Genomic DNA, 21,913 nt, shown 5'->3' on the forward strand with positions numbered 1-21,913 from the left:
GATTGGTTTTACCAATCGACCTTTATCTGGTTATTGGGCAGTGATATAATTATTTATATGCATTTGATTTGATCGTGGTATTGTTTATTTGGATTATGCTTAAGGGACACAAATTCATACAATTCATACAATTGCTATAAGCAAGGTGGTCCACGGTTTGGGCTGACATATAATGAAGGCTTGCAAAAACAATTTTTTTTACAGTTTATATTGAGTATTATGGGAGTACTGTGATATGAAATGTGAAACTCTGAACTGAATACTGGCATTGAGGATATTTATTATTATTGTGAATTTTTATATATTTTCCTCGCAATCAATTGTATATGATTATTACACGGATTTAAATTATTTACTACATCTATATCCTGTATACGGCCAATCATGCATTGTGGTATTTGGGTGTTGTTAATCATGTGTGTTGTATTTTAGTGTTTTTAAAAGTGTATAATAAAGCTTGTATTTTTTTACTTAATATGTATTGAGGTGTGCGCATTTTTACATATGTACCTTCCTGTTTCTCTTGTCTTTGGTTAAAATGTTTGGGTACATCATAACGCACCCTAAATTTGTGATAGGGGCTGTGCATCCTTTTCTTTAGTTTTTGAATTGAGTTACGTTTATATGATGCCTCAAATTAAACTTCTTTAAAAATTAATAAAAATGTTATTAGTACTTCCACAAGTTATATGTAATTGGATTGACTATTGTTACTATGTTCAAATATTTGTTCATCTAATTATGCTGGTTTTGCAGAGCCAAGATGTATAAATAACTCATGTTTAAGGCTTCTTAAGGTTGGGGGGTGGAGGCTGTGTTTCTCCAATGTTTGTCTGCTTGTTGATGTTTTTTTTTTTGTTGTTGTTTTTTAACCTTTGTGAAAATCTTTATAAAAATCAATAAAAACATTTGATTTAAAAAAAATAGATATGACCCTTTATAGGTTTTGCTGTAAAATAGACCCAAATACATTTTACTCTCCCAGTACCCCTTTAAACTAAAATATGTATATCTACTGCTTGATATTCAACCTTGATTTCTTGCTGCAGCTTTTCCGCTTGCAGTCTTTGAATCTCCGGGTTTGTTTCAGCTCCTCGACTATTTAAAGAGGCAGATTCCAACTCACTGTCACAGTTCCTAGATTTGGCCTAATGACCGGATTAAAAAAAAAAAAGTACAAATCAGAAGAAGGTTCTTCATTGCTGTCTAAATAAACATGTAGAGTGCTGTATGACATACAAGGCATCCATCCATCCAGAGAGAGACATTGCGCACTAAGAACAGACAATCACCTTGTATTCCTTGGCCTCTTTTTCAGCACTTTCAAGTAGCTTTTTCAGTTCCTCAGTTTTGGATTGACAGCCTTTCAGATCTGATTGCAGTTGAACAATCTGCTGCCGTTTTGTTTTATTACTGTTCAAGCAGCGTTCAAGCTCTGCTTTCAGCTCTATGACAATCTCATCAGAAGAAAGTTCTTTTCTAAGACCAGGATGCATCATCCTTCACATATACAACAAGATGAAAAACAACATCAAATACTGGACAACATCATAACATAAGTAGTGCTGGAAGACACAGGAAAATACATGTGTAGTACAGCGCATTCAATTCCAAACACGTGCACCAAGACATGGAAGCAGCCGTGACCAATAGGACCAAAAACAGGATTTTTAGCCTTATTAAGTTCTCCATGGCACACATTGACAATAGTCAATAAGTTTTAAAAAAAAATTCACAGATTGAGCTTTTTTTGGTTCTCAAACACGTCTTTAGACATTCATATCTGCAGAGGGCATTTTTGTAGGAAAAATAGGTAAAAACTAAACATAATTTAAAACATAGGAAAGTACCTGTTGATTTGGGATTTCTGCCAATTAACTTTCCTAATGCCCAGATCCACATAAGAGTCAGATAGTTCTTGTTCCTCTTCGCCATTGATAAAAACTCCCATTTTGGCAGCAGACTCATACAGGGTAATTTGCTCTTTTAATTCATTTATTTCTGCCTAAATAATAAAAAATATAACTTTCACTATGTAGGCATCTTTAATATGTGAAAAACCTAGACAATACAAAAAAAAAAAAATTCTACAAAATAAATACTAACCTGCAAAGCCCTGTTCATGCCATCACCCAATAATTTGGAAGACTGCAGTTGTTGAAGCTGCATCCGTAACTGAGTGGCCTCCTGAATCGAGCCTGAAAAAGGTTGAACAAGAAATTTGACTGAATTGCTTAAAAATGTAAAATATATTCCTACAGTGGATGCATTATTTAGCCGTACAGATAAAGGTGTCAGCACAAGTACCTTCAAGGTAAAATGTAATCTTGTCAGCGCTCTCGGGTCCTTACATACCGCACCTATATAAAGCCTCGTCCAGCAGGAACTTGCTAAGGTCTACCATGTGCTGCAGACATGGCGGAGTGGCAGCCTTCTGACCAGTCATGATTCCTGCATGGTCTCCAGCTCCCATTGCTCCCATTAGCCTTTAAGAGGCTGTAATCACCGGGCAGCATAAATCTATACTTTCCCTCTATAGAAGACTTGTGATTGCAGTATGGGTATGATATTAAAGGAAACCTGTCAGCAGGATTTTGCTAAGTAAACTACAGGTATTTTCATGTTGGGTCTGCTGCACTGATTAAAATGATACTGGAGGTGAAGAAATCAGTCTTGCAGTTCTTGTGTAATCAGTGTTAGAAGTTTTGAGTTAATGATATGCCCGTGCTCCGGACTGTGGACAGGGTCTTTCCTTGGTGCTCTAGGCCACATCAGCAAGAAACGACTTGACCTCAGGCCCGCCCCGAAGCACAAGTATGTGCCTTATCAAAGATACAGAGACAGACTCTCTCTCTGTGTTATACATCAACCACTCATACGTATAAGACAGAGAGAGAGAGTGTCTCTATGATGAGGAACATACTTGTTCTTCGGGCTGAAACTGTAGTCAGGTCTTTTCTTGCTGATCTGGCCTAGAGCACCAAGGAAAGACCCTGCCTACAGTCCGGCCCGGAGCATGAGCATATCATTAACTCAAAACTGCAAACACTGATTACACAAGACAGATTTCTTCACCTCCGGTATCATATTAATCAGTGCAGCAGCCCCAACATGACACTGCCTGTAGTTTACTTAGCAAAATCCTGCTGACAGGTTCCCTTTAAACTTAATCTACTTCTCCAGCGCTGTTGGAAATAATGAAGTAAAAGGCTGTTCTATTCCTCTGACTCTACAACAAGGTGCATATTCCAAAATGGTTTTATGTGGATCATTGAAGGAACACAACAGCTATTCGGTTTATTTGAAACAAGGATCCATTACACCTACATCTGATTTACATGTTCTCACCAATTTCTGACTGATTCATTTTACACACACAAAAAAATAAAATAATAATAATAATAATAATAAATATATATATATATATTATAGGAAAACTACTATAACTTTGTATATAAACCGATAAAGGCCGTCCTTACCTGTATGTAAGAGATTAGCACATTGCTTTTGACTTTCTTCCAGGCTCTTGGTCAGGCGGTTTATAATCTCTGTTTTTTCCATTTTGATTTGTTCTTGGTTTCTCTCGGAAAGTTTGACTTGTTGCTCCAGGCGATTACAGATTTCTTTCTATTTGATTAATAAGTATTATGAAAAATCATTAACAATCCAGGTAAGAGAATACTACAGGTCAAGTACATATAACTACAGAAATATTTCACCAATAACATGGCCTGAGTCAAGAGAGCAAGCGCTTCATATATTAACACGTGACTGGCGTATTATACCTGCTCGGTAAGTGCGCCATTAACCTCATCCAGCTTCTGCTGCAGGGAAAGCAATTGCTCTTCGTTCTTCTGTTTAAGCATTGATACAACAGCCTCATGTTGTTCTCTGGCTCTGTGGATCGAGTCGGAGCGCCGTAGATCCATGACTTGCTGTTGCATACTGTCCATGGCAAGCTTGGCAACCTTCAGCTCCTTCCTCAACTACATCAATTAATGAAGAATTCAGTACAATTAGGTTTGAATCAATTGTTTGGTTTCTTGTGGCTCCGTCGGGTCTCACGTTCGAACTGCCAGGAAAACAGTATTCGGACGTACGCACCGACGGGGCCATAGACTATAATGGTGCCGGCAGAGCCAACGTGCTCTCTGACATGCACGCCTACTGGAGACGGACACTCAGACGTATGAGCACTAGAATAGGGAGGGCGCTACTAGAAGGCTTTACTATTCTGTATTAACAAGTAGTCTTAGGCCCCATTTACATGCCAAGCATGTCCAATAGGCGCTATTTACAAGTGTATGTACACACATGGAATTTCCTTTTTTCTTTTTTTTTTTTTAAAAGGTACATCTCCCATACAATGAGATTGTATGGGGGATGTACCATACTATAAGCCTAAACAGCTTTTCGCTGGTGGTATACCTCAGGATCATTTTCTGGAACATACAACCTACATAAGAAGTAAATTCCCCCAAAAATCCTGTAATAGCCCACGAATACCACCATAGAGTATATAACCTAAACACTGTGTTCAAAAATAGGCAAAAATCAGGATATCAAATATTTTATTCATTAAATAAATATGAAAGACAAAATGAAGAACATGCAAGACGAGACGTAATTAAAAAAATAAATAAAAATAAAATAGGTGAAGGGTGCGCGTGAATGGAAAATAAGGGTTAGATATCACAGACTATTAGAGTACATAAAATAGAAGTTCATGCAAAAATCGTTTATAGTTATAAATAAAAAAAAGAGATATACCCTATACCAAGTAATAAATGTCAAGTGACAAGGAAAGAGGGATTTTTGGTACTCACCGTAAAATCTCTTTCTTGGAGCCTTCATCGGGGGACACAGGACCATGGGTGTATGCTGTTGTCGCTAGGAGGTTGACACTAGGCAAAAAAAAGAAATAGCTCCTCCTCCGCAGTATACACCCACCTACAGGCACCAAGCTCATAAGTTAGTGGCTGAAGCAGTAGGAGGAACATAAAACAATTAACTATGCAATGCCCAACGGGGCACAACCGTGAAAACTAAATTAGATGCTTAACGGGGCAAAACCGTGAAAACTAAATTAGATACCCAACAGGGCCAACTGTACCTATGCCCAAAATCAGGGAGGGTGCTGTGTCCCCCAATGAAGGCTCCAAGAAAGAGATTTTACGGCGAGTACCAAAAATCCCTCTTTCTTTATCGCTTCATTGGGGGACACAGGACCATGCGACGTCCAAAAGCAGTCCCTAGGGTGGAAGAACAAAAGATAGCCACAGACTAGGTCTGACTGCGGGCAGCCGCTGCCTGCAGAACCTTCCGTCCAAGACTGGCATCAACCGAGGAATAAGTGTGGACCTTGTAAAACCTTGAAAAGGTGTGGAGTGAAGACTATGTTGTGGCCTTACAGATCTGAAAAGCTGAAGCCTGATGGCAAACAGCCCAAGAGGCCCCCACCGCCCGGGTAGAGTGAGCCCTTACCCCCCAGAGGGGGAGATTTGTGCGACGCGATATGCCTCCAAAGTGGTCGAACGTATCCGACGGGCGATGGCTGACTTGGAAGCAGGAAGACCCTTGCGACGCCCCTCAGAGATGACAAACAGAGCGTCCGAATGCCGAAGAGAAGCCGTTCTAGAAAGGTACACACGTAAAGCTCTGACCAGATCCAGTTTGTGCAGAGATTTCTCCCGTGGGTGCACTGGGGCCGGGCAGAAGGTAGGCAAAACAATGTCCTCATTGATGTGGAAAGAGGAGACTACTTTTGGCAAAAAAGAAGGAATTGGCCTGAGCACTACCTTGTCTTGATGGAAGACCAGAAAAGGCGACCGACAAGAGAGGGCTGCGAGCTCTGCAACCCTCCTAATAGAGGTAACAGCCACCAGAAAAGCCACCTTCCAGGAGAGAAGAGAGGCTGAGATGTCCTGAATGGGTTCAAACGGGGGCTGTTGAAGGACGCTCAGGACCATATTAAGGTCCCATGGATCCACCGGGGGGCGATAAGGCGGTGCCAGGTGAGCAACCCCTTGTAGAAACGTCTTGACCTGAGGACGGAAAGCCAAGTTACGTTGGAATAGAATGGACAAGGCCGAAACTTGGCCTTTGAGTGTGCTTAGAGAGAGTCCCGCTTCCAGGCCAGATTGAAGAAAGGCCAAAATGACCGGTAGCGAAAAGGACATGGGAGCTAGCTGACCCTTCTCGCAGTGACGAAAAAAGGCTCTCCAGGTTCTGTGGTATATGCGCGAGGTTGCGGGTTTCCTGGCACTAATTAGGGTCTGGATGACGTTGTCCGCAAAACCCGCCTTCTTCAACACTGCGGCCTCAACGGCCATGCCATTAAATTCAGAGAACGAGAACTCTGATGAAGAATAGGCCCCTGAGAGAGGAGGTCCGGACGGTCCGGTAGTCTCCAGGGGGAGTCGACGAGCAGGTTTACTAGATCTGCGTACCAGATGCGTCTGGGCCAATCCGGGGCTACTAGAATTACCAGTACTCCTTCTGTCTTGATCTTTTTGACGACCCGAGGGATCAATGGTAGAGAGGGAAAAAGATAGGGTAGCTGGAACTGAGACCATGAAATGACTAGCGCGTCTTGAGCGATCGCAAGGGGATCGCGGGACCGGGCTACAAAGGATGGAACCTTGTGGTTTAACCGAGACGCCATGAGGTCGACGTCCGGCATGCCCCATCGTAAGCAAATCTGATGGAACACCTCAGGATGGAGAGACCATTCTCCTGAGGCAAGGCCCTGCCGACTGAGGAAGTCGGCTGCCCAATTGTTGACCCCCGGAATGTGGACTGCTGAGATTGCCGGAACAGGTAGCGGCGTCAAGGGACGCTGTGAGCAGATATTTCCCTGCGTGGGCGATCTGATCCGCTAGGTCAGACAGATCATCTGGGGAAGCCCCCGTGAGGATGCCCTGCCTAAGCTGTTTGGCCCATGCGGAGACTGCTTTTGATACTCAAGTTGAGGCGAAGGAAGGACACAGGGAGGTGCCAGCAGCCTCGAAGGCTGACTTAGCCAAGGCCTCAACCTGTCTATCTGTAGTGTCCTTGAGGGAGGAACCGTCTGGAAGAGACAGTACCGTCTTAGCCGAGAGACGAGAGACAGGAGGATCCACAGAAGGGGACTCCGTCCATCTGCTGACGAGGTCGTGGTTAAAGGGGTATAGCATGTCTAACTGTTTCTTTCCAGTGAAGCGCTTTTCTGGATGCTCCCACTGTTTCTGAAAGACACCATCAAATTCAGAATGGTTAGAAAAGGTGCGTGCCGGGCGCTTGATTATCTTGAAGGAAAAGGAGTAGTCCTGAGAAGGGCTCTCGTCCTCTTTAACATGCAGAGTCTGATTGACGGCCGATATAAGGCTGTCAACCATGTCCTGGATTCTAGAATATTGGTCCGTGTCGGATCCAGAGTCAGAATCTGATGCCGTGTCTGATCCCGGAGCGACATCTGGGGAAGAGGTGTAAGATGCAGGGAGCAATTTGGAGTCAGGAGAGCCGGAAGATGAACTTGTGTGAGTCCGTTTCTGAGAATGTGCCCTCGGTCTACCCTTAGGAGGAGGGGGCAGGGGTGCCTGCGAATCGTCCGTGGGAACGCTCGGAGCACTGGTGGCTGTGGATAGCATGGGCAAGCATTCTAGGACCTGCACCAGAGATTGAGATAACTTGGTGAGGTCAGAGACAGACTGGGACATAGCAACAGCCCACTCCGGAGGAGGGAGAGTTACTTCTTTCCTGGGCGGCAGGGGGATCTTGGGGTGCCAGCATGGTGGGAGGCTTGCAGGTCGAGCAGAAAGTCGTTGTCAGACCCGCGGGCCACTTAGTACTGCAAAGAGCACAGGCGTAGTATGTGACTGTGTGAGAGGGACGGACAGAAAGCTCCCTGGGTTTGGGCATATGTGCCTAACCAGGAATACTGCAGAGGCGGGTGCCTGTTGACAGGAAAGGGTGTGTGTAGGTGCTAGAGCAGGGCCTACCCGGTCTGGAATGTCCACGGTCCCGTATCCCCTGTCGGAAACTCCGGAGCTGCGGAGACAGGAGCAGGGCTGCGGTGATGAGGCAGTCAGACTGAGTAATGCTGCCGGAGCCAGAGCAGAGAGCAGCGTAGAGGGGCGGGGCAAGAGCAGAGCGTGCTGCCCTGAGTAACCTAGGGGAGCCGAGGCTCTGATAGGCAGAAGGAATGGGGGAGGGCTTAAGAACCCAGCCGCTGATAGGTCCCCGGGAGAACTGTGGGCGTGGCGAAAGCGTCACATTGCTCCTCGGTCCTCATTGGCCGATTGCCAGAGAGGGCGTATACCCGCCAGTAAGAGGAAAGCCCCACCCGAGACGCCCCCTCCCCCCGACGGAGAAAGCGAGGGCAGATTTGCCGCGCAAAAAGGAAAAATAAAGGGGGGGGGGTTGTGGGGGACGCCATGCTGAGGGAGATGCCATGAAGATGCGAAGAGAGGGGGCGTGGGGAGGGAAGCGCTGCTGTAAGTGAGTGTCGGTGAAGATGTGAAGCCCCCATTAATAATCCACGGGATTTACAGGACCCGCTGGCAGGCAACTCTGTGCCATATCCAGTGTTCTGAGGGACCTGGGGGGCTGAGGTTGTAAGGCAGCAGGAGTGGGAGGGATTACCTTTGTTAGAGGTCCCGAAGCCTCTTCTTCCTCTCCCCTTCTGAGGATGGTCACAGGAGGTCCTCTGTGGATAGGGGGGATCCTGGCTCTTCCTCCTTCCCACACTGACCGGTACTGGACAGTGCAGGAGACAGTGTCAACCCCAGAATCTGGGGGAAGGTCACCGCAGTGACCACCGTCTCCCTCCCTGGCCGCTCCGAGGAGGGGGCTGGGGTGGGGAATAGGCAAGGACTGGCCACCGGGAATCACCCTGAGACACCTGGAGGTGACAGGGGATAGGTCCTGCCCAGCGGGTCAGAGAGTGGTCCGAGAGTGTTAACCCTGAAGAGCAGTATCTGAAAAATAAAGATTAATAAAACACAACAGGGTTGGATCAGTTAGGATCCAGGTCTACCTCCTACAGACACTAAGCTTAAACTGGTGAGCTTGGTGCCTGTACGCCGGTGTATACTGCGGAGGAGGAGCTATTTCTTTTTTTTACCTAGTGTCAACCTCCTAGCGACAACAGCATACACCCATGGTCCTGTGTCCCCCAATGAAGCGATAAAGAAACAAGGTCTATTCAGATACTGCCCAGGGTCAGTGAAACGCACGCTATTGAGTGGTGTGTGGTGGACAGTCGCATGTCCTATATGGTCAGTATTATGTAGTTATCCTTAAGTCTTTCAATTTATCCATTTTGGGTTTCTCACTACCTGGCATGGTACAATAAACCCTGGGCAGTGTACGTAAGAATATATATAAAAACGGGACAATACAGATGAGGTAAAAGGTGGATATACCTGGAAAATAGTATAATAAAATCCCACTTGATCATATATAATTGTGCGCTGCAGCTGGATAATATAAGTAACAATACTAGTATCTGAGCCATACTTCTCAGACTGTGTCTCTTTATACATGTAAAAAGTTACATCCTCCTTTTTTATATTACAAATTATTTTCATAAGTTATATGTAGTATACAGTGCTGGCCAAAAGTATTGGCACCCCTGCAATTCTGTCAGATAATACTCAGTTTCTTCCTGAAAATGATTGCAATCACAAATTCTTTGGTCTTATTATCTTCATTTAATTTGCTTGCAAGGAAAAAAACACAAAAGAGAATGAAGCAAAAATCAAATCATTGATCATTTCACACAAAACTCCAAAAATGGGCCGGACAAAAGTATTGGCACCCTCAGCCTAATACTTGGTTGCACAACCTTTAGCCAAAATAACTGCGAAAAACCGCTTCCGGTAACCATCAATGAGTTTCTTACAATGCTCTGCTGGAATTGTAGACCATTCTTCTTTGGCAAACTGCTCCAGGTCCCTGATATTTGAAGGGTGCCTTCTCCAAACTGCCATTTTGAGATCTCTCCACAGGTGTTCTATGGGATTCAGGTCTGGACTCATTGCTGGCCACCTTAGAAGTGTCCAGTGCTTTCTCTCAAACCATTTTATAGTGCTTTTGGAAGTGTGTTTTGGGTCATTGTCCTGCTGGAAGACCCATGACCTCTGAGGGAGACCCAGCTTTCTCACACTGGGCCCTACATTATGCTGCAAAATTTGTTGGTAGTCTTCAGACTTCATAATGCCATGCACACGGTCAAGCAGTCCAGTGCCAGAGGCAGCACAGCAACCCCAAAACATCAGGGAACCTCCGCCATGTTTGACTGTAGGGACCGTGTTCTCTTCTTTGAATGCCTCTTTTTTTTCCTGTACACTCTATGTTGATGCTTTTTCCCAAAAAGCTCTACTTTTGTCTCATCTGACCAGAGAACATTCTTCCAAAACGTTTTAGGCTCTCTCAGGTAAGTTTTGGCAAACTCCAGCCTGGCTTTTTTATGTCTCGGGGTAAGAAGTGGGATCTTCCTGGGTATCCTACCATACAGTCCCTTTTCATTTAGACGTTGACGGATAGCACGGGTTGACACTGTTGTACCCCCGGACTGCAGGGCAGCTTGAACTTGTTTGGATGTTAGTCAAGGTTCTTTATCCACCATCCGCACAATCTTGCGTTGAAATCTCTCGTCAATTTTTCTTTTCCGTCCACATCTAGGGAGGTTAGCCACAGTGCCATGGGCTTTAAACTTCTTGATGACACTGCGCACGGAAGACACAGGAACATTCAGGTCTTTGGAGATGGACTTGTAGCCTTGAGATTGCTCATGCTTCCTCACAATTTGGTTTCTCAAGTCCTCAGACAGTTCTTTGGTCCTCTTTCTTTTCTCCATGCTCAATGTGGTACACACAAGGACACAGGACAGAGGTTGAGTCAACTTTAATCCATGTTAACTGGCTGCAAGTGTGATTTAGTTATTGCCAACACCTGTTAGGTGCCACAGGTAAGTTACAGGTGCTGTTAATTACACGAATTAGAGAAGCATCACATGATTTTTCAAAGGGTGCCAATACTTTTGTCCACCCCCTTTTTAGGTTTGGTGTGGAATTATATCCAATTTGGCTTTAGGACAAATCTTTTTGTGTTTTTTTTTCATTGAAAACAAATTAAATGAAGAGAATAATACCAAAGAATTTGTGATTGCAATAATTTTCAGGAAGAAACTGAGTATTATCTGACAGAATTGCAGGGGTGCCAATACTTTTGGCCAGCACTGTATATATATTTCTTGATTTTTCCCCTGAGTATTGTTACATGTACTATTCAGCTGTAGCGCACACTTATACGAGGGTCAGTCAATAAGTAATGCCTCCTATTTTTTTTCTCCTTAAATAAGGCAGTTATGTTAAATATTCGAATTTGGCACAATTCCTCAAACCTTCTTCTTCAATCCACAGCAATTGCAACTTCCTGCACCAACAGGTGGCAGGACTGTATCCGTTTGCAAAATGGCTGACATCGATGTTGGTATTAGACAACGTTCTGTGATTGAATTCTTGCATGCAGAAGGTGAAACGCCCATTCGAATTCATGAGAGACTGAAAAATGTGTACGGTGATGCAACAGTGGATGTCAGTACTGTTAGACGATGGGTTCATCGCTGTAACACAGCTGAAGGGCCATCACCGTTGGCTGACAAAATGTGGAGTGGCAGGCCAGTAACCGCAGTGACTCCAAGCAACATTCAGCGAGTCGATGACATCATTCGTGGTGACCGCCGGGTGACTGCAGATGAATTGTGTGGCATTATCTGCCTCAGTAAAGGCAGTGTGATCAAAATTATTGGACAACTGGGATACAGAAAAGTTTGTGCACGGTGGGTCCCAAGAATGCTAACCGATGAGAACAAAGAGACAAGAAAAACAATAGCCTCCGAACACTTGCAGCGCTTCCATTTGGAGGGGGAGGAGTTTCTGAAAAAAATTGTGACTGGAGACGAAACATGGGTTCATTTTTTTGACCCAGAATCAAAGAGGCAGTCAATGGAATGGCATCACACTGAGTCACCGAGGAAGAAAAAATTCAAAACTGTGCGATCAGCAGGGAAAGTTATGGCGACTGTGTTCTGGGATGAGGAGGGTGTGGTTATGGTTGATTTTTTGGAGCAGGGATGCACAGTAAATTCTGTCAGATACGACTCACAACCCTTAAAAAAACTTAAAGCACGTCTCCAGCGAGTTGGCCCCGCTAAAGCTATGGCGGATGTTCTTCTTTTGCATGACAATGCAAGACCACACAACAGTCGTCACACCACTGCAGATTGTGAAAATTGGAAGGACAGTCTTGCCTCATCCCCCATACAGCCCTGACCTAGCACCATCAGACTTCCATCTGTTCGGGCCGCTAAAAGAAGCTCATAGTGGGATTCACTTTGAGGATGAGGAGGCCGTGAAAAAGTCCGTGCGTCAATGGCTTAGGAAGCAAGACCATGCTTTTTACCATGCTGGAATACATGCCCTTGTTAAACGGTGGACCAAGACTGTGGAAATGGATGGAGATTATATTGAAAAGTGACAAATTAATAGTTAATGTTGTGGTTTTCAAGCTATGTCATTGCATTTGAATTTCTTGCCAATTAAAAGGAGAAAAAAAATAGGAGGCATTACTTATTGACTGACCCTCGTATATGATCATAAATTTTATTATACCATTTTCCAGGTATATCCACTTTTGACATCATCTGTATTGTCCCATATATCTATCTATCTATCTATTTTCTTATGTACACTGCCCAGGGTTTATTTATGAGAAACCCAAAATAGATAAATTTAAAGACATAAGGATAACTACATGATACTGACTATATAGGACACGTGAATGTCCACCGCACACCACTCACAAAGGCGCGTTTCACTGACCCTGGGCAGTATCTGGATAAACCTTTATTCCTTGTCACTTGACATTTATTACATGATATAGGGTATTTCTCTTTTTTATTTATAACTATAAACGATTTTTGCATGAACTACTATGTACTCTAATAGTATGGGATATCTGGGCAGCACGGTGGCTCAGTGGTCAGCAATGCAGTCTTGCAGCGCTAGGGTCCTGGGTTCAAATCCCACCAAGGACAACATCTGCAAGGAGTTTGTATGTTCTCCCCGTGTTTGTGTGGGTTTTCTCCGGTTTCCTCCCACACTCCAAAGACATACTGATAGGGAATCTAGATTGTGAGCCCCAATGGGGACAGTGATGAAAATGTATGTAAAGCGCTATGGAATATGTTGGCGCTATATAAAAAAAAATAAAGATTATAATTATCTATATCTAACCCTTATTTTCCATTCGTGTGCACCCTTCCCCCATTTTATTTTTATTTATTTTTTTAATCACGTCTCGTGTTGCATTTTGTTCTTAATTTTGCCTTTCATATTTATTTAATCAATAAAATATTTGATATACTGATTTTTGCCTACTTTTGAATACAGTGTTTAGGTTATATACCAAAGGTATGAAATCAATAAGTAAACATGGCCTACCCTTACACAAGTACGTTAACAGGTCAATGACGGACACATTGCTAATCTGTGTAGCCTCATACTTGAAAGCATCAGAGTCCAAAAATTATCCCATCTGAGTCCAAAAACACTAGTTGTGACAGGAATTAAGAGATGGGGGGGGGGCAAATACAATCCCTTTAGAAAGGGTCCACATGTCACGCTCTCGTTAGCTCAGTCAATCCAGGGGTCATGTATGGATACTAGAATACAGAATTCAACATTGCCTCTTAACGTATCCATTCACCAATAACAAAACTTTGGACTCAATTTTACTGTTCTGTTTTTTTCTTGTAGAAAACAACATGCAGTGACCTACCCTATTGTTTCTGACAAAAAAAATAGTAACTGCCATCACACCCAAATGTAACCCCCAGATGGAATGATCAGCGAAAGACATAACCTTATGTGAACTCTCCCCTAAAGGGGTCAAGCAGGAGTTGGTGACGCCAGTATTGCCTGTGACTGAGGCTAGTGATTTTATTTCCATATGTGTTAGATAACCCCTTTAATTCACATTAACTGCAAAACTGATATGCCTGATTAAAAGGTACATCTAAAAAAGAAGAAAAACCGCCACTAAAGTTATTATCAAAGAAATTAGTATAAAAAAATTGCTAAAGCATGTTCTGCAGGAAATATAGAACCTATTCAAACAAGGTGGTCTTTGTCATGCATAGATGCATCGATTTCTCCAGAGGGAGAGGAATTCAGTGGAGTTGGAAAAAAAGAAGGCACCTAGCCTCATATTTTGTAGTAATTGGAAATGCCTTTTTAGATTTCAGCATAGAATCCAACAGGCATGTAGACACCATTCACTTATGCACTTCAGGTCTTCATGGACTCATAATCGGAGTGTACTGCTAGGATACTCCTCTTACATCTCATGTCCTAATATTGTGTATGTAAATAAATTGGCTAAAACAATCCAGTCATTTATACTTGAACTTCACGGCTCAGACAAGAAGTGAACAGATCCTCAGTAATTTTACTTACCTGCTCGTCATCGGTGGTCAGACCATTAACAGTGCTCTCCAGAGCAGCAATCTGGCCTCGTAACTGAAGCTCTACTTCTTTGGTATTCTGAAGTAAACTCTGGGATTCTTGAAGACTCATTGCCATTCCATCCTTTTCATCTTAGCATTGAAAAATTGTAAGAAGCATTTAAAAGATGAATATAAATTATTTTATATGTAAAGTTTCCCATAACTATTCCCATCCCCCAAGATAATATTATTAGCAAAGATCACCTTTCACTATGGTAAGCTGGTGATTGAAGTATCTCATTTCCCGCTCACTTTCTTCCAACTTTGCACTTAATTCTTCTAGTTGCCTCCCTCTCGCCTTGTACAGAACTTGTAACTGCACAAATTGTATATTATTTGATGTACCTAAAATGAAATAATATGTCATTATCATTGTCCAGAAATCCAGAGGGATTCTTTACCAGGAAACTTACATTCACCAGTATCCAGGAACTCTCTCTGTAGATCCCCATACTTGTCATCTCGTCTTATAGGGTCCTGCTTGGCTACATCGTTCCGTGTTACATTTAGTTGGTATGGATTGTATTTCAGCTGGATGGTCTCGGACGTGTGATGGCCATTTCCTTCTGAAGCAGGGAACATCTATAGAGATGGCAAAAAAAATACTAAATCCACTCTAAAGTTTGACATTTCACTAAAATATGGCAAAACATGCCAGCATTGGCATAACAACACATAATACATGAGTAACAGATTTTCCAATTTTGACCCGGTATAATGTCAGATTATTAAAGGAGAATTACATAGTCTGTAAGTGCAGTATAGATTTGATTTGAAGCATCACTCCAGTATTTGCTTTTTCATTACAGAGCTGGAGTGGTAGCACTAATCCATGTTCCCTGCCCATGGTAATACACTCACCAGCCGCTGTCTTCAGCTCTTCCCAGTGCCGCTTCGGTCCCACTGCGCCATCTTGTGACCACAGCTTATGACTAACTGGAAGTCAGAGGTAACAGTCACAAGCTCTCAATGCAAGTCTATGAGACCCTCATTCTGGCCTCGTTCTGTCTCTCATGGACTTATATTGAGTAGTGATTTCTGGCTCCACCAGCAAACACTGGAGCGGTTCGGCAGGTCACAACTTGCAGAAGACGACCAGAGCGGCACCAATAACTAGAAGACGGCAGCTGAGAAGTATAATACTATGGTCAGGGAACTTACATTAGTGGCACCACTCCAGCATTAAAATTAAAAATGTAGGGGAGTGATATGCTTTTCTTTTCTGAACAGTGACGCTATAAAATTTGTGAGCAATCACCTAAAGTTGTCTGTTACGGGCTGTAGGCAAAACTGATGGGTATTTAAAGGGAAATGCAGCCAAATCGATCTCCAGATAAGTCATACTTATTGGCTGGAAGATCAGTGCAATCATGGAGTTCTGTCCACCAATATCCATGTCAAAGAGATTGCAGTGCCATATATAAAGCATTTAAAGGGGCTGTCCGGTCTAAAATGAAAAGACTGCAGTCACTCTGTGTGACTGCAGACTCTTGACCCCCCCAGCGCACGCACTGTGCACTGTGAGGATTCGCAGGTTGAGTTGGGAAAGGTAGTGATGTATGTAATATGCATAGTCCCGGGCAGAACCCGTCCAGTGGGAGTGGGCTCGCTCCAACAAGTGTATGAAGTGAGGGTGCGGCCATCCAGTGAGCACGCTTCATTCCACTAGGCGGTTTTTGCCCAGGACTATGCATATTATATACATCACCGCAGTTCCCAGCTCAGAAACCAGCAAATCCTCACAGAGCACAATGCATACGCTGGGAGGATTCAAAACTCTACAGTCACACAGAGTTACTGCAGACTTTTCATCTTAGACCGGACAACCCCTTTAAAGCCAGATGTGACAACTGGAAACCCCTCTATATATTCTATGTAAGATCCTACTTAGCCTCATTAATAACTATTAAAGGGGTTGTCCAGTCTTCTGATAAAAATCTGCAGTCACTCTATGTCATTTCATGCTTCTGAATGCTGTCAGTGCGCACACTGTCATGATTCACTGGTATTGCTGGTGAAAGTGGGTGGTTATTCGCATACATGTGGTCATGTGCTGACTAGATGTGCTCAGCCAATAACAAATCACTTGTATTGAGAGAAACCAGGCACGTCTAGTCAGAATGTGCAACTCACATACTTGTGGTAAAAAGACCACCCACTTGCACCAAATAGACCAGTGAATCTTGAAAGTGTACGCAGCACATACTGTCAGAATTCTGAAGTCACAGAGTGACTGCAGACTTTTATCAGAATACTGAACAACCCCTTTAAGGAATAGAAAAACCTGCCTTTGTTGCCCTTAGTAACCAATCTTGCTTCATCTTCGATTTCTTGAAGGTAATTTGGCGGATTGTAAATGCGGCGCAACCTATAGCAGGATAAACTGAACACGCTGATGCATACAGTAAGTTTCAGTATAAGGCCTCATTTAGACATCAATGATTTTTACAGCAAGCAAAAAAATGGTTTGATTTCCAACAGTGTTTTAGATCCGATCTGCATCAGCGTTTAGTTTTCATCAATGATTTTCTTGTATGGAGAAAAAAAAAAACAAATTGCAAAGTTTCTCTTATTTATTGCAGTGTTAATCATGGGCAGCACACGGTTGGTGATGTGTGCTGTCTATGCTTTTCATGGATCCATAGACTTGCATGGGTAGTTTTGATCCGTTGGTTCAAACATGTGAACAGCGCTATAAACTACAATGAGTACGTTCTATTCATGAAAAAATATGGGTAACACATATACGTGAAAAATGGATGGCTGAATGAGGCCTTACCTGTATTCAATGACATCCCTGCTCGCTTTTGGCTTAGGAGTCAAATGGGCAGTCCTAACAGTGATTGACAGTCTTTCTTGCATAAGAGTGCATGCAGTTAGCTCTAATTAGGACCTCACCCTTGACGACTAAGCCAATAATGAGCAGGCACTGCAATGAATATTGTACAGGGTACACCTAACCCTGTCCCACATATCTGATCTATAACAAGACACTGGTACGCGAGACTGCTTATGCAATGTGACATGTCCCTTTTAACTGCTCTAGAGAACAATGCAGCAATGTACGTGGTGACTATAAGCAACAAGCTGAACTCTTCTGTAAGAACAACATGGCCCTTGTTTGTCACATCTATCAGGCATGAACCACCTTTTTAGTCCACGGGACATACTGTCCGATTGATCCAATGCCAAGGCTGCAATAAAACTTGGCAAATGCATTAGCATCTGAGAGAGGGAAAGTCACCAAAAAGTTTCAGAGACGCAACGTCACACATGCCGTTCTACCTCCATAGTGTCTATTACACATGGACTGATGTACATGGCGCAGACTAGAAGCTTGGATTACCCCTGTTGAATGTTTCGAAAATTCAGGGAAGCCGAGGCACCAAAACCGCAGGTTCTTGATAAAAAACTTGAACTTTATTCCATATTATTTAAAAACAGGAACACAAAGCAGGCTTTGAATTTTCTACGCTGTTTTTGGACCTGGTGGAAGGCCCTGCAGAGCAAAGCACAAGTTTGGTCAACGGTGCATATGAATCTACTGTTGCCCTGTTGAATGTTTGTATTTGATCATTATGGTGATATTACTGTAGGATTACTATACGGGGCAGTAAGAATGGCGATATCTTCCAGGATGCGCTCTTGTGCTATGTTCTTATGTTTCTTAGTAGAGAGTAAGACTAATGCACGAGTATACATTGGTGGGATCCACACCCTTGTTGGCTTAAAGGGGTTGTGCACTAAGCGGACAACCCCTTTCTGAATACCTATCCTCCCCTCCGGTGCAGTTGCAGACATGGGTTGGCACTGGCTCTCCCAGGGATCACTTGACATTGTTATGTCACGCGATCCCTGCAGCCAAATAGAGCTGGCTTCACTCTTCCTTCCTACGGACGTAATTCATGTTATGAGGTAGTGAGAGGGCAGCAGCAGCTCTCACTTCCTCCAGATGTCTTGATATGTCTGAAAGAGGGGAAGAGTGAAGCTAGCACTGACTAGTCGTAGGAATCGCGTAACATAATGTAACAATTCAAGGGAGAGCCAGTGCAGATACCGCTGGAACGGCGCCGGAGGGGAGCATAAAGTAATAAGCATCCAGTGCCTTTTTGGACGAATGATCCCAGGAAATCCAAAGGTGCTGGACGCTTATTATTTAGTGAATATCGATTTTCACCCAGTGGATCCGTGCAGCCCGGAGGACGCGGTAACCAAAGGAGGAGGTGAGCTGACAATCTCAGCTTTAGATAGATAGATAGATAGATAGATACAGGTGAGCATAGGTGTTATTATTTTACTAGGGGCAAATGGGATACTACGGATTCAGAAGGGGCTGTCCAAGTAGTGGACAACCCCTATAACTACTTGTCTGAGACTTATGGAATATAGAACAGCAACAGTGCCACTGTAACTTCCAGGGCCCCTTCAAATCTAGAAAATAAGGCTCTCAAAAAAAAAAAAATGTGGCACTCCCAGTAGTAGTTTATGTGGCTTACTGAGAATGCCGACTGTTTTATTACTCCTCCAAACTAAAAGGAATATAGCTGCCAACATGCATAGTCACCAGTCCACCTTACTGGGTAAGGAAACCCCATCCTGCCAATATATAGTAAGTTCCCAGAGATGGCCACACAGTGCATCATTAATACTTACTAGTCCATGATATGCTGGAGCAGGAACCAGACACAGACAAGCATCAAACGGGTTTGGGTGCAGTAATAGCTTGGAAATCAGCAGAGGATTGAGCTCTTGCGGTTCCACCAGCGTCATCCTCACTGACACATTATGACTTTAGATGGATATTCATTACTCACATGAAACTGCTCATGCTTATCCTCTGGAAAGCCTTCATCCATCTGATGTGCACTCTTGGTATAAGGCTGAAAGTCCTCTGGAAGATGATACAACTCACTGGTTGAACAATGGTCAGGTCCCTCATAATGATTGCCATTGTGAAAGGTTACTAAATTAGATTCCTCATTTGCAGATTCTTTGGGGTAGATATAATTATTAGGCAAGATAGTTTCATCTTTGTCTCTGCCAAGAGCTCCCCACCCAGTGGGCATTATTTCTTCCACATCTTGGCTTCTAGGAGGTCCATTTTGTAGGCCCACATATTTAGCAGAATTTGTTCGGTCACTATAACCATTTTGATACTGGTAAGCAAGAACACATAATCCATAAGAATAAGAAATCTGAAGCTGGGGGGAAAAAAAAAGTCAGAATTGTACCTACCTTTTGATGATCAGATCTTTCTTCATCATTTTCCCAGTGTTCCTCAGGATTCCAATGAGGTTGCCTTGAAACGGAAAATGTAAATTGTCAGAAAGCAATGGTGAAAACGATAAGACAATGTCAAAGCAAACAAAGACGTTACTTACTGTTCAGATAACTCATGGTCACTACAGTCACTGAAGTTTGGCTCTGAAGATGAGCAGAGGCTGTCATCAAGCAGATCATGAGGAAGGTCTGTTAATAGCTGCTGTAGCTGTAGGGAAAAAGGTATCATTATAAAATAATCATATCGACTAGGGAACCTGATGGTAAAAGGTAGATTCCCTTTTTACTAATAATATCTGGTCAAGTAAACCTTCCAACTACGATCCAATAAACTCCCCATCATCACGTAACTGAAACTGCGCTGCATACAGAACATTACCTGCCAAAAGCAGATTCACACAAAATAGCAGGGCTGTGGTGTCAGAGTTGTGACCGACTCCTAAAATATATAATAAATTGGTACAGTAGTACAATGCAGTTTGTGGGGAATATTTTTTCATAAAAATTTGGGAAAGTTATGAAATGTCCTATGTCTGTTCTGTTCCTGATCTAAGGATCTCAGCTTTTAGTTGAGATGAATCTGTGCTGCACTTTATGTACACGCTCAGCAGTGAGGCAGGGCTGTGGAGTCGGAGTCTTGGAGTCAGAGTCGGAAGTCAGAGAAATTCAAGAGTTGGAGTTGTAGGCTTGGCTTACTAACTCCACGGCCCTGGAAAATAGGACCGAAAAATGGGAGCGCCCCAACATGTTGGCTAAGAGATCAGAATGGGACACAAAAATCGTTGCCAAGTTACTACTGAGGTCAGCTTATTTCTCACAGAGCGCCTCCCACCTCTTAAAACATCATACTCCAGGCAAATTTTAGTCTTAAAGTACATTTTAATAATTAGATCTTGGGATAATAACTTCCACAATTGGATGTGGGTAAATAAAATGTTCCTGTGCTGAGATAATCTTATAAATGTGCCCTTGCTGTGATTTGTGTAATGGCTGTGTCTGACCATACCGCATCTCTTGGGTGGGGAAAGTAAAAGAGAGTATATAGACCGGACAGTATGGGATTGCAAATAATTCTTTCTTTGACGTAAAAATAGAATTAGTCCTTACCGGTAATTCGGTTTCTAGAAGCCTTACACGACAGCATTGGAGGATGCTGTCCACGCCCTATCGGGTGACAGGAACACAGAGAGGTTAAAAGCGGTTACCTGACAGTTATATGGAATCTATAGGGAGGGAAATTCGTGCTGTCGTGGAAGGCTTCTAGAAATAGAATTACCGGTAAGGACTAATTCTATTTTCCCAATACGCCTTCCACGACAGCATTGGAGGAATACCAACGATATTTTATTAGGGAGGGACGATAGCTTGTAGGACTTTCCTACCAAAGGCTAAATCCCTAATGGACGATAAGTCTAATCTATATTGTGTAGAAAATGTGTGAAGGGAAGACCATGTAGCTGCCCTGCAAATCTGCTCCGTAGAAGCGCCCGCTCTTTCGGCCCAAGAAGTTGATGTGGATCTGGTAGAGTGAGCTTTTAAGGCGATCGGTGGATCCAACTGTTGGTTGATGTAGGCTTCCTCGATTGCCTTTTTAATCCAGTTTGCTATAGTGGGTTTAGCTGCCTTCCTTCCTCTGTTATGCCCTGAGTGTTGTATGAATAGATTTTCATCCAATATCCAGGACTCAGTCTGTTGAAGATAATAAAGAACAACTCTGCGGACATCTAAGAGATGGAACTCTGCTTCCTTTGAATTAGAAGGCCTCTGGCAGAAGGAGGGAAGGATGACTTCCTGGGAACGATGGAAATCCGTAACAACTTTTGGAAGAATTACACTTCGTTTGGACCCTTCCTATCTTCAGTCACAGTCATGTAAGGTTCTCTGATGGAGAAAGCCTGTAGTTCTCCTACTCTCCGTACTGAAGTGATGGCTACTAAAAAGGCAGTCTTATGAGAGAGAGTTTGTATTGCGCAGGAGGATAGACCCCGGAGCACCACATTAAGATCCCAGGACGGGACATGAGACTGAATTTTTGGGTGAAGTCTGAGTGCCGAAGTCATGAATCTCTTGATCCATCTGTCA

The 21,913-nt window shown here is 43.3% G+C and overlaps 1 protein-coding gene across 2 annotated transcripts in view; it reads right to left on the bottom strand.

Moving 5' to 3' along the window:
• The window catches only part of CEP152 (centrosomal protein 152), a 65,610-nt gene that overhangs the window by 33,957 nt on the left and 9,740 nt on the right, over nucleotides 1-21,913 (bottom strand). For both annotated transcript variants that reach the window (XM_073653072.1, XM_073653073.1), the window contains exons 3-14: nucleotides 19,933-20,039; nucleotides 19,787-19,850; nucleotides 19,366-19,707; nucleotides 14,965-15,133; nucleotides 14,756-14,896; nucleotides 14,502-14,641; nucleotides 3,786-3,986; nucleotides 3,480-3,627; nucleotides 2,107-2,198; nucleotides 1,851-2,005; nucleotides 1,293-1,500; nucleotides 1,032-1,148 (exon numbers count right to left, since the gene is read on the bottom strand). In XM_073653072.1, coding sequence (XP_073509173.1) covers nucleotides 1,032-1,148; nucleotides 1,293-1,500; nucleotides 1,851-2,005; nucleotides 2,107-2,198; nucleotides 3,480-3,627; nucleotides 3,786-3,986; nucleotides 14,502-14,641; nucleotides 14,756-14,896; nucleotides 14,965-15,133; nucleotides 19,366-19,707; nucleotides 19,787-19,850; nucleotides 19,933-20,039 — 1,884 coding nt within the window. The remainder of the gene's footprint in view (nucleotides 1-1,031; nucleotides 1,149-1,292; nucleotides 1,501-1,850; nucleotides 2,006-2,106; nucleotides 2,199-3,479; nucleotides 3,628-3,785; nucleotides 3,987-14,501; nucleotides 14,642-14,755; nucleotides 14,897-14,964; nucleotides 15,134-19,365; nucleotides 19,708-19,786; nucleotides 19,851-19,932; nucleotides 20,040-21,913) is intronic.

The sequence above is a fragment of the Phyllobates terribilis genome, unplaced genomic scaffold (assembly GCF_046119375.1).
Source record: "Phyllobates terribilis strain yellow unplaced genomic scaffold, ASM4611937v1 Scaffold_11__3_contigs__length_659146591, whole genome shotgun sequence".
In the NCBI taxonomy this organism is placed as follows: domain Eukaryota; kingdom Metazoa; phylum Chordata; class Amphibia; order Anura; family Dendrobatidae; genus Phyllobates; species Phyllobates terribilis.